Source organism: Cydia splendana, chromosome 26 (assembly GCF_910591565.1).
Source record: "Cydia splendana chromosome 26, ilCydSple1.2, whole genome shotgun sequence".
In the NCBI taxonomy this organism is placed as follows: domain Eukaryota; kingdom Metazoa; phylum Arthropoda; class Insecta; order Lepidoptera; family Tortricidae; genus Cydia; species Cydia splendana.
The window spans coordinates 4,765,913-4,778,602 of NC_085985.1; the positions used below are offsets into that span (position 1 = coordinate 4,765,913).

At 44.1% G+C, this 12,690-nt stretch overlaps 1 protein-coding gene across 1 annotated transcript in view; it reads left to right on the plus strand.

Annotated features, from left to right (window-relative positions):
* LOC134803417 (U5 small nuclear ribonucleoprotein 200 kDa helicase) overlaps nucleotides 1–12,323 on the plus strand; it is a 54,627-nt gene extending 42,304 nt beyond the window's left edge. Inside the window, exons 37-43 of the mRNA XM_063776237.1 lie at nucleotides 83–234; nucleotides 2,759–2,891; nucleotides 7,498–7,642; nucleotides 8,837–9,013; nucleotides 9,851–9,985; nucleotides 11,284–11,391; nucleotides 12,042–12,323. Coding sequence (XP_063632307.1) covers nucleotides 83–234; nucleotides 2,759–2,891; nucleotides 7,498–7,642; nucleotides 8,837–9,013; nucleotides 9,851–9,985; nucleotides 11,284–11,391; nucleotides 12,042–12,284 — 1,093 coding nt within the window. The 3' untranslated portion in view covers nucleotides 12,285–12,323. The remainder of the gene's footprint in view (nucleotides 1–82; nucleotides 235–2,758; nucleotides 2,892–7,497; nucleotides 7,643–8,836; nucleotides 9,014–9,850; nucleotides 9,986–11,283; nucleotides 11,392–12,041) is intronic.
* Nucleotides 12,324–12,690: the final 367 nt, after the last annotated feature.

The following is a 12,690-nucleotide window of genomic DNA, read 5'->3' on the forward strand; positions in this document are numbered from 1 at the left end:
TGCGAGATTGACAGAAATATGCGGATTAATGTACGAAAATGTAATTAAAAAGCGTTTTTTTTAATGAGTGTTCTGTCAACAGACATCTATCAGACCACCTCTCAGAGCTGGTGGAGACGACCCTCACGGACCTTGAGCAGTCAAAGTGCATCGCCATCGAGGAGGATATGGACCTGCAACCGCTCAACCTGGGCATGATCGCTTCATACTACTACATCAACTATACCACTATAGGTGAGTCACTGTCAACTAATTCGTTCGACCAAGTGTGGTTCCAAACTGATTATAAATTATTTTAGTTGACCGAAGCGAAGCGAAGGTCTACGTTTTGACTCGGGCGTTTTGCTTTTGTATGTCCGGATGTTCTTCTCTACAGGTCGCAATTCTTAACCGATTCTCGTGAAATTTTGTAACCGAATTCTATGAACCGATAATTTTTTTTTGTCGAGCCGGTTTTTGAAAATTTTTCTAAATGGAAAAGTTGTGATAGCTCGCGCTTATACAAATAGTCGTATCGGTATCATAAGAGTGTATTCTTTTTGAGACATGTTTACAGATTAAATGTCAAAAAATTCAGAAAATTTATTTCGCTGGTTTTGGAGGTATTAAGATATTTAATTTTGTATGTCCGGATGTTCTCCTCTACAGGTCGCAATTCTTAACTGATTCTCGTGAAATTTTGTAACCGAATTTGATTCGATAATTTTTTTTTGTCGAGCCGGTTTTTGAAAATTTTTCAAAATGGAAAAGTTGTGATAGCTCGCGCTTAAACAAATAGTCGTATCGGTATTATAAGACTGTATTCTTTTTAAGACATGTTTACAGATTAAATGGCCAGAAATTCAGAAATTTTATTTCGCTGGTTTTGGAGGTATTAAGATATTTAGTTTTTACTTGAGAATGAGTAGCTAAATTTCGTCACCTCATGTAAGAACTATCATGGTGTATTTTGCAAACGTTCGCTTTTTTTGTTTGCACGGAAGGTCTGGGTTCGATCCCCAGTAATTACATATATGCTGGGATATAAGTTTTTGTATTTTTTTAACTTAAATTTCATATCAATTGTTGTTTTTTATTTTATTTATTTATTAAAAACAATAAAAAACTTCGTATTTTTTATTTATCAAGCGCGGGCTAAGCGTATTGTAAGCAGGTTCGCTAGATAAGGTTTTAATTGTCAAATTAGATTCTCTAAATTCTTCTTAACAACGGCGCCATACATTTACTCAGTTTTAAGCTCTGCTCGCGAGGTCTACAGCTCACAGAGCCACTAGTAGTAGTAGTAGTAAACTCTTTACTGTATACAATTTTATATGCAGGTGGCGGTTCTTTTTCTCTGCAGCTGACCGTACAAAAATACTGAAAATAACATACAATTAGTAGAAGGATAAAGGCGAACTTATTATTTTGACGTTTTTTTTTTGTTAGCCTATGTGTGTGTCCCACTGCTGGGCAAAGGCCTCCCCTCTCCCTTTCCAATCCTCCCTGTGCTGAGCAAGATCCCGCCAATCCCTCTGGAATGCATCCAACTCGTTCCGCCGTCTCTTTCTTTTCCTCTTTCTTCTTCTTTCTTTCTTTTGAGTGATATATTTATTTTTATTTTTCTTGTTTAGTTTTGTCTTTTATCCTACGCGTGTCAGTATAAACTAGTTTTTCCCTCAGAGTTACAGAAAAACTGTGTCTTCATGGTTAGCCGATTTCGCACGCACACACTTACCGCACATACTTATCGGTCTTGAGCCATTCGCCGTTGGTCTTAAGTTGTGAATGTGTGCGTATCGTGGGTAAACACGAGAAAATCGGGGTTATGAAATGTACAGTTTTGTCTTGTAAACACCACTGCTGCTTATTTTTCAACTCATTAGATTAGCTAACAACCAGCCAGGCGACTACTTATTGTCTTATGACAATATTATATGAATTAGAGATGGGCCGAATATTCAGTATTTGGCATATTTTCAATGTTCTTATTCGGTAGATAGCCTGGAAAAGTTCATTATTACTGGCCGCATGGCAAGGAAGCGTAGGGGGACGTATGGCCACGCGTTGGGCGGACAGAATAACGTCAGAGACAAACGCCACATTGCAGGCTAGCATGCACTGGGCCCAAGACAGAGCGGCTTGGAGAGCACTGGCGAAAAGTGTCCACATTCGTCACGTCCCTCAGCCATGAGGATACGACATTGAAGAAAAAGAAAAACTCGGCCTAAAATAGTTCGGTTTGAACTGCCGAATATTTACCAAATAAAAAAAATCTTTTTTAAGGGCGTCCGCTGGCGCGGGTCACGCGGGTGCACTTCGCGGTCAGGCATGAGGTGGTTCCGTTTCTTTTCATAAACATTCCCGGCCGGTCCAGAGGGGAAGGTTAAAAATCACGTGCGGAGTGCATATCGCCGACCTGATGAACTTATTTTAGGCAGTTAGCCCAACCGAATATTCGGTTCAGTATGATCTGATCCGAATATTTGTATTCGGCAAAGTCTATAAACTTCAAACTTCAACATTTATTCAGAAAATACGCCGCAAGGGCATTTTTACACGTCAACATTGAATTTACATACAAACAAAAATAATAATAATACATCAACAATTACAAAATACAACTAACTGCAACTACCAATTTAAACTAACATATTACAATTACTTAGAGATGTATATGGTCTCTTAATGTCGAATTACATAAAAATACTATAATAATAATATAAAAAAACACAAAAAAAAACTATCTCTAATATGAATGTTATATTTAATCTGACAGAGCTGTTCAGCTTGTCGCTGACCAGCAAGACGAAGATCCGCGGTCTGCTGGAGATCATCTCCTCGGCGGCGGAGTACTCGGAGCTCTGCATCAGGCACAGGGAGGAGAACATCATCAAGGCACTGGCTAACAAGTGAGTCATAATGATAACACATTGTACGTCAATGAGTTTAATCTGACAGAGCTGTTCAGCTTGTCGCTGACCAGCAAGACGAAGATCCGCGGCCTGCTGGAGATCATCTCCTCGGCGGCGGAGTACTCGGAGCTCTGCATCAGGCACAGGGAGGAGAACATCATCAAGGCACTGGCTAACAAGTGAGTCATAATGTTATATTTGATCTGACAGAGCTGTTCAGCTTGTCGCTGACCAGCAAGACGAAGATCCGGGGCCTGCTGGAGATCATCTCCTCGGCGGCGGAGTACTCGGAGCTCTGCATCAGGCACAGGGAGGAGAACATCATCAAGGCACTGGCTAACAAGTGAGTCATAATGATAACACATTGTACGTCAATGAGTTTAATCTGACAGAGCTGTTCAGCTTATCGCTGACCAGCAAGACGAAGATCCGCGGCCTGCTGGAGATCATCTCCTCGGCGGCGGAGTACTCGGAGCTCTGCATCAGGCACAGGGAGGAGAATGTCATCAAGGCACTGGCTAACAAGTGAGTCATAATCGTAGAGAAATAACTAAGGATAGAGTGCCAACTCCATACATCAGTTTTCTTACCAAAACGCGGGTTATTTCGTAGTCGACATCTAGCGTAGTGGATTTATATAATTATAAAAAATAAGGCGCAGGTGGCAATTTCGACTTCGGGAAAATTTAAACTAATCAAAATATCTTGCATGTTTTACATTATTAACTAGAGTCACACACAAGACATCTTTTTCGCTATCTGGACATATATGGCACTCTAGTTAACCCGTGGAGCGCCCTAAACAGACACGTGTGCTGGTAACTAGTATAGGAGTTCCATACTACGGTAATTCTGGGGCGCTCCAGGGGTTAATAATCTAAAAGATGGAAGATATCGATTAGTTTAAATTACCCTGCAGTCTAAATTGCCCCCCCTTGACTTACTTGACTTATTGTCCTATGTCCCCTAGGTGGGGCAGAGGGCGTCCACAGTGCGCCGCCATCTGGATCGGTCTTGAGCTTCGTGCTTGAGTTCGCTCCAAGTCTTCCCGATAGCCTTCGCCTCTGCAACAATAGTCCGGCGCCAGGTCTGTTTTGGGCGGCAACGTTTCCTCTTTCCTTGGGGATTCCAGTCGAGGGCTTGCCTCGGTATGTGGTCAGGATCCCTTCGGAGTGTATGCCCAATCCAACTCCATTTCCGGCGCTTGATCTGCTGGTCGATCGGGGTCTCATTGCAGCATCTCCACAGGTTGGCATTTGAAATTTTCTCGGGCCAGTATATACCGAGAATGCGGCGGAGGCAGCGGTTAATACAAACCTGAAGCTGGCGCGAGATGTCTTTTGTGACCTTCCACGTCTCGCATCCATATAGCAATACGGTTTTTACGTTTGACCGGAATATTCTGAGCTTGACTCTCCGTGTCAGTTTGCTTGATTGCCATACGGGGCGGAGCTGTGCGAAGGTTGCTCTTGCTTTGGCTATTCTCGAAGCGATGTCCTCTTCGGTCCCTCCAGTTTCCGACACGACGCTTCCGAGGTAAGTAAATTTGTGGACTTGCTCCACAGCCTCTGTGCCAATAAGGAGCGGCACGGTACTTGTGTCCCTGCACCTCATCTCCTGTGTCTTCCGGGTGTTGACTTTGAGTCCCGCCTTCATTGCCTCACTTCGAAGGTCGTCCAGCTTGGCTTGCATATCAGCGCGTGTGTGGCTCAGCAGGCATAGGTCATCGGCATAGTCCAGATCTTCTAAGATGTTGGACAGTCCCCACTCTATGCCGCGGCGCTTATTGTCAATCGTTTGATGCATGATGCCATCGAGAACAACAAGGAAGAGGAGAGGAGAAAGAAGACACCCTTGTCGCACACCAGCATTTACTTGAATATCCTCCGAGACGAGGCCATTGTGCGTCACTCTACAAGAGTAATTCTTGTAGATAGCCTTTATGAGGTTAGTGATTTTCTCGGGGACACCAATTTCACGCAGCCTGTTCCAGATACTAGCCCACCTTAGCGTATCAAAGGCTTTTTCAAAGTCTACAAATGTTAGGTACATTTCCCTCTGCCATTCAGTAGCCTGTTCTAAAATGATACGCAGTGTGTTGACTTGATCCGTGCATGATCTGTGGGGTCGGAATCCAGCTTGCTCTTTGCGTATGAGAGGTTCAACGGCCCTCGACAACCTATCCAAGATGATCTTGCAGAGCACCTTAGATGGGGTCGAAAGCAAAGTAATGCCTCTCCAGTTGCTACAATCGCTGAGGTCTCCCTTTTTTGGCACGGTGATGAGAAGTCCCTTGTTCCAGTCGTCCGGTAACTCTTCAGCAAGCCAAATGCTATTCAAGAGTGGTGTAAGGGCATTCACGGCGGTCGGCAAGTCAGATTTTAGCATCTCCGCTGTGATGAGGTCGACTCCTGGGGCTTTGCCGTTTTTGAGCGATTTGATGGCATTCGCTACTTCTTGATTCGTAGGTGGAGACACGTCGATATTCAGTCTCAGCAAGGGCGAGCTGTCTGCGGGTGTGTTGTCAGTGCTGGGGTCGTTGGGGACGCGGAAGATATCCTCAAAGTGTTCACGCCAGCGTTCTAGCTGTCCCTCGGATGTCACAATCAGTTGGCCTTCTTTGTCTTTCAGGGGTTTCTTCTTGCGCTTCTGGCTTCCGGCTAAGACTCTTGTTGCCTTGTACATCTCCCTGAGATTACCGGAGTCTGCAGCACGTTGGGCGGTATCGGCAACACCATCTGTCCAAACCCGCTTATCATACCGGGTACTACGGTAGATTCGCCTGCGGATCAGACGGTATTGCAGCTTCAGGTCTTCTAATAATATCGCGTCGCTGGTCGCCAGGATTTTAAGATGAAGTTCCCTTCTTTCTTCAATGAGGTCCCAAGTCTTCTGTGACATCCAGTCTTCTCGTTTGTGTGTTTTAAGTCCAAGAACGACGGAGCTGGTTTCTGTGTAGACCATTTTAATGCGATTCCACTCCGTGTTGACTGAGGTAGAGTCCGCATCCAGCACCGAGAAACGATTTTGTAGCTCCAATTTGAAGGCGTCTCCTGTTTCCAGGTTCCGCAGTTTTGTGACGTCAAATTGTTTGCCTAATTTGGTGACATTGTCGGTGCGTCGAGCTACGGCTACTTTGAGCCGCACTTCGGCCACCACCAGGTGATGATCACTGTCAATATCCGCCCCACGGCGGTTACGAACATCGAGCAGTGATGAGCGCCATTTAGCGCTAATGGCAAGGTGGTCAATTTGATTTTTGGTGACTCCATCGGGTGAATTCCATGTGTATTTGTGGTGTTCTCCATGAATAAAAAGCGTCCCTCCGATGGTAAGATCGTTGTCCAGGCAGAACTCCATAAACCTCTCTCCATTCTCGTTGCGAACTCCCAGCCCGTGCCTGCCCATGTGTCGTTGATAGCCATCGTTGTTCGCTCCGACTTTGGCATTCAGGTCTCCCATGACGATAACTATGTCTTGTTTTCGGATGTTCTTCAAAGTTGAGTTGAGTGCACTATAGAAATCGTCTTTCTTATCCTCTGATGCCAAGTTCGTCGGCGCGTAGCATTGGACGATAGTAATCTTGCGGGCTCTTGTGTTAAAACGGGCTGTAATGATTCGTTCTGAGATCGGTTTCCAGTCTAAGAGGCTCTTCTTCGCTGCATCGGTGAGGAGGAATCCCACGCCGTTTTCGCGGACGTCTTCTTCATCTTCCTTCCCGGAGTAAAGTAGTGTGAGGCCTCTAGACGTTCTCAGTTCCCCGAATCCATTCCTGCGTACTTCACTGAGTCCGAGTATTTGCAGTTTGTACCTTAGCATTTCTGCTTCTGCTTGGGCTAATCGGCTATCATCGCTCAGTGTTCGCACATTCCAGCAAGCAATTCGTGTCCGTGTTTTCATGCCAAAGGTCGTCGTATTTTGATCGGTCCGGTTTTGCACTGTTTCGGTTTCTTTAATCAGTTAGTTTCAGGTAAGCGAGGGATTAGCCCACTATACCCTAGCCCAATGGTGGGGCTGCCACCTTGGAGCCATTGGGCATGCTCGGTTTTGTTTCGGGTTGCCTCCCTAGTGAGTCGGTTCTGCTTTGAGGCGCAGAAGGTTCGCCTTTCGCCCTGCATCCTCAGCTCAGCTGCAACACAAAGGTAGCGGTCGCGCGGCGGCGCGGTTGCAGCAGTTCCCAGGGGAGACGGCGGGGACGTGGATGACGCGGACTGGCCAGGGCTCTGCGGCAATACGGTGTTCCGCTACGAACACAGCAGATGGCTTCTTGGCATTTTGTAGGTAATGCTGTACTCACTATCAGCGATTCCCACCAAGACCATACCCTAGCTTCCCCCCCCCAAATTGCCCCCCCTGCACCTTATAAAAGTTAGGAGCATTTAAAAATTTGCACGAAATCTGTTTTCGCTCCTAATTTTTCCAATAATCAAAAATCTATTAAAGTCAAACGTAGGAGCATAGCTATGGTTTAATATACATCAAATTATGTAAAAAAAAACCGGGCGTCCCCTTTCCTCTTAAGGCAAAAAATAATAATCATTCAGAGTGTCCAAGTTTCTATAAAGAGCATTAATTAACAAAAACTAAATGTATTCTTGTCCAGGGTCCCACACAAGCCGACCTCGGCCTCCGGCACCGTCAAGTACAACGACCCGCACGTGAAGGCCCACGTGCTGCTGCAGGCGCACCTCTCCCGCACACAACTACCGCAGGAGTTACAGCAAGACACACAGCTAGTACTCACCAAGGTAATGTATTCTTGTCCAGGGTCCCACACAAGCCGACCTCGGCCTCCGGCACCGTCAAGTACAACGACCCGCACGTGAAGGCCCACGTGCTGCTGCAGGCGCACCTCTCCCGCACACAACTACCGCAGGAGTTACAGCAAGACACACAGCTAGTACTCACCAAGGTAATGTATTCTTGTCCAGGGTCCCACACAAGCCGACCTCGGCCTCCGGCACCGTCAAGTACAACGACCCGCACGTGAAGGCCCACGTGCTGCTGCAGGCGCACCTCTTCCGCAGGAGTTACAGCAAGACACACAGCTAGTACTCACCAAGGTATGTAGTTGGATGGATCTGTGTAAAGAATGTATGAAGTTCTGTGAGGCGATGGATAAGCGTGAATATTCTGTCTTGTATTAGTTTTTATTTCTCACATTTGTTCTGTTTGTCCTTTCTAGACTGTATCATGTACCTTGTTTGTATAAATACTGTCTATTATAAATTTCACAGTTTATTAATCCTCTGTAATGCTGTGTATAAAATAAAAAAATAAACTAAAAATAAAAAATGTGACAGATAGTTTTTAATGATTCACAGTTAGTTTCACTAGAGTTCGTTTTTTTAGCATTAGAAATAGGCTACGCGATCTTGACGTGTTTTTTTAATTAAAAACGCTTTTTAAAAATCAGTAACTTACTTATCAAAGCAAAATAATGTTAATAATTTTATATGATTGATAATTGTTACATATGTGCCGTGACTTATTTTTCAAAAGTGTTTTTCAATAAAAAGACACGTCAAGATTGTTTAGCTTTTTTCTAATGCTATATAACGAACTATAGACATATATCGACCGGGATCGAGATACATGGAGGGCTTTGGAGGAGGCCTTCACCTATGAACACAGGGTTCTTGAATAATTTATTGAAAAAAATCATCAAATAAGAAAAAAATTAAAAAGTTCAAGAAATAAAAGGCTTTTTATTTTTATTATTTATAGCCTACTGTTTAATTTACTGATCCTGTTACAGGAAACACCCGGTAAGTGTTATAGCGTACGCTGTCATAGTAACCTTCGTACTTTCAATTAAGGTTTACATTACCGCGCTTGCGCCCATGACCTTGGCGTGTGAGTGACGTTTTTGTTTATGACTTGAGGCGTTCAAAAGGTTAATTTTTCTCTGAATAAACGATTAATGAAGTGTTTAATTTCAGGCGATCCGACTGATCCAAGCGTGCGTCGACGTGGTCTCCTCCAGTGGCTGGCTCTCCCCAGCCGTGGCGGCCATGGAACTGGCCCAGATGGTGACACAGGCCATGTGGGCCAAGGACTCGTACCTGCGTCAACTGCCCCACTTCAGCCCCGAGGTGGTGCAGCGGTGCACTGACAAGGTATGTATATATACATGCTACAACAGACAAAAACAAAAAAACCCGATAAGTGCGAGTCGGACTCGCGCACGAAGGTTCCGTTACATTACGCAAAAAACTGCAAAAAAATCACGTTTGTTGTATGGGAGCCCCACTTAAATATTTATTTTATTTTATTTTTAGTATTTTTGTTCTTATAGCGGCACCAGAAATACATCATCTGTGAAAATTTAAACTGTCTAGCTATTACGGTTCATGAGTTACAGCCTGGTGACAGACAGACGGACGGACAGCGGAGTCTTAGTAATACGAGTAGGATCCCGTGTTTACCCTTTGGGTACGGAACCTTAAAAAGATACGTTTACGTGTATAAATAAAAGTAGATTTTACAAAACTTTGTAAAAATGGTACGACTAAACATGATTAGAGTCCGTTTGAGTTAATACAACGCAAGTATAGTGCGAGATTAAATAAAATTGAACTAAAAAAATCCATACTATAGTTCGTTTTTTGTCTTTTAATTTAAAAACACATTTTATATATAAGTTACGGCAAATATGTAACAATTATGAATCTAATACGCTCATTTATATTCTTCTGCTTTCATAAGTAATAGTTACTGATTTTTAAAAAGCGTTTTTCAATTAAAATACATGTCAAGATCGCTTACCTTCTTTGAAGTTCTTTCTAATGCTAAAAAAAAACGAACTATAAATTGTTGCCATGTTTAAGCATTTCACGTCAAAAATGTGACAATTACGTAGGAAGTGGCGCCCTCAATAATGTTCTACAATGTCTTGTCGGACTACAGGTGCCGTTTATTTTTTAACGTTTACTAATTTATAATAATTTACACAGGGCGTGGAAACCGTCTTCGACGTGATGGAGCTGGAAGACGCGGCGCGCGCCAAGCTGTTACAACTGTCCCCCGCCGAGATGGCGGATGTAGCGCGCTTCTGCAACCGCTACCCCAACGTCGAGCTGGTCTACGAGGTACAAGTTCAATTCATTGTAAAATAGAGGATAGCCAACAACCGTACACCTACCTACCTACCACCTACCGGACCTACACCGTGGGCTGGTAAAACTCGGCAGATTTTAAAGGTGTATTATTGACTGAGACTAAAATGTCATACGAAGTTTTCTGTAATCGGTCTTGTTTTAGAGATAATGACAATTCTTGTGAAAATTTGCTTCTGTAATAAGTTAGTGAGAAACGGCTTTATGGCTATGTGACTTGGTTTAAACATACCTACTGACAGACATTAAAGTTTTAAAGGAAACCCGCAATTTGTATCTGTATTGGATATTGGACCAAAACTCGTATAACATTTTTGCTCCTTATGAGAGGTCATCAGAGAGAGAGAGGTCAGAGGGCCAAAATCTCCCTGGCAACGGGAATGTAGTTATTTTTTAGCCGGCCTACATCGTGGGCTGGTAAAACCAGTCAGGTTTTAGTTACCCATTACTGAGGAGTAATGCGTAACAGGGAGGTTTTTGGGATTATACTAAGCAACTTTTACTGTCGGCCCAACCCCGAAAACCCGAAAAAAAAATTTTACTGTTTCATATATTTTCGGGGTTGGTCCCATAGTAAAAGTTGCTCAGTATAATCCCAACACCTCCCTGGCAACGGGAATGCAGTTATTTTTTAGTTGACGAACAAGGCGCTGCCTCTACTCGCAAAGGAGGGTATCGCCTCGCCGTCTAAGGGCTCATTTAGACGGCGCGCGAACTCGTATGCGATTTTAGTTACATTACGGACTGTTGGTTAGGGGCTGTCCATAAATTACGTCATCGATTTTTGACGATTTTGGACCCCCCCCCCCCTATAATCATCCAAAAATCATGCTTCAAATGACCCCATTTCCTTCTACTTCATGCTACCGTCATCCGATGTCCAGACCCCCCCCCCCCCCTAATTTGAAATGACGTAATTTATGAATAGCCCCTTACGTCCAATTCAACCGACCGATCAAAACCCGCAATGTAATGAAACTCGCATGCGAGTTCTCGCATCGTCTAAATGAGCCCTAAGCACAGAATAAATAATAGTAGGTACAGAAGATTCACTCTCTAACAAAACGCGTCTGTCACGATTAGGACAGATATGACCGCTAGGTGGCGACAGCGCCATGCGCGGCTTATGGCTAGCCACCAAAATTGGTGTGGAACGGATGTACTTTTAGCTACTTGTAGCAAAGCGACGAAATCGCGGAGTGAGCCACGTCTGCCAGTGGTAACAACTTGGTGGTAACTAGTGGGAATAACCCGAGTAATTGTGTTGTCAGGTGAAGGACGAGCGGCGGCTGCGCGTGGGCAAGCCCATCGTGGTGGAGGTGGCGCTGGAGCGCGAGGACGACGTCGTGGGGCCCGTCATCGCGCCCTTCTTCCCCCAGGTAACACTTCTCTTACTGTCTGTCCCCAGAGCACTGAGATACACTTCGACCTATCGGCACAGAATAAATAATAGTACTGCCGTACAGAAAGGAAACTTCCTACAAAACCGAAATTTGACAGCGGTTCAGGGTCGAATCGTGCTGTCCCTTTCTAATGTGTGGCACTATCCCTTTCGGGTATTTAGGGTTGTCAAAATTCAAGCCATTATCTTATCTGTGGTCGTGCACGCAAAGGGACGTCAAGTTGTGTCAACCCTAATAATTGCTTGGAGCAATGCTGAGCCGAGTTTGTCCGAAGTCAGGATTTTCGCACACCTGCTATCGGGATTTTTTGTGTAATGCCTGCCATTTAGTTTCCTTAAAGGCCATACCCCGGTGTATAAAGAAACCACGGTGTACTTCCCTTCTCAGTTATCTAATCTAATCTAAGTCGATAATAGCAAATAGTATTTCGAGCATTTACGACATAAAAAAATAATTATCAAAATCGAACTACTCTGTAAAAAGTTATGCGTGGTCATACATAAAAAAAAATATATATACGCGTCGACTTGACAACCTCCTCCGTTTTTTTCGTCGGTTGAATAAAATACGTGACTGACCCGTATTAATACATCTTTTTTGCATAAACTAGTCTGATTTCTTTACAGAAACGCGAGGAAGGCTGGTGGGTGGTGATCGGGGCGCCTAAAACCAACAGCCTCCTCTCCATCAAGCGCGTGTCTCTGGGCAAGAATGCGCGCGTCCGCCTGGACTTCGTGTGCGGCGCGGCGGGCCGGCACGCCTACACTCTCTACTTCATGTCCGACGCGTACCTCGGAGCCGATCAGGAGTACAAGTTCCACGTGGACGTGGCTGACGCGGCTGATGATGATGATGACTCCGATGAATAGGGTGGCTATGATTACTGTATCGGGAAATTCTGTTTGATGTAAAGTGATAGCAAAATATGAAATAAAATATGATTAAATATTCATTGTTTTTATTCCTATAGATATCAATTTTAGATAGAAGAGGAAGGCTTGCGAGTCTTGCTACATAAAACTCGTTCCCACCCTCGAAAATACCCAAGATCTATAAAAGTAGTGTAAAACGCCAGTCGAATAGGGTATTTGACTACTAGTCAAATCAGTTTCTTCTTTAGATCTGTCAAAACGATTTTGCTACTATGGAATTTATATGAAACACTAGCATGTGACGTCACAATCAAACCTACTCTTTATAGTTTTATACGGGTTTTAAAATATAAATTGTGTCCTTAAATAACTGCTGTCTACGTTTCTCTATTAATCTTCTGGT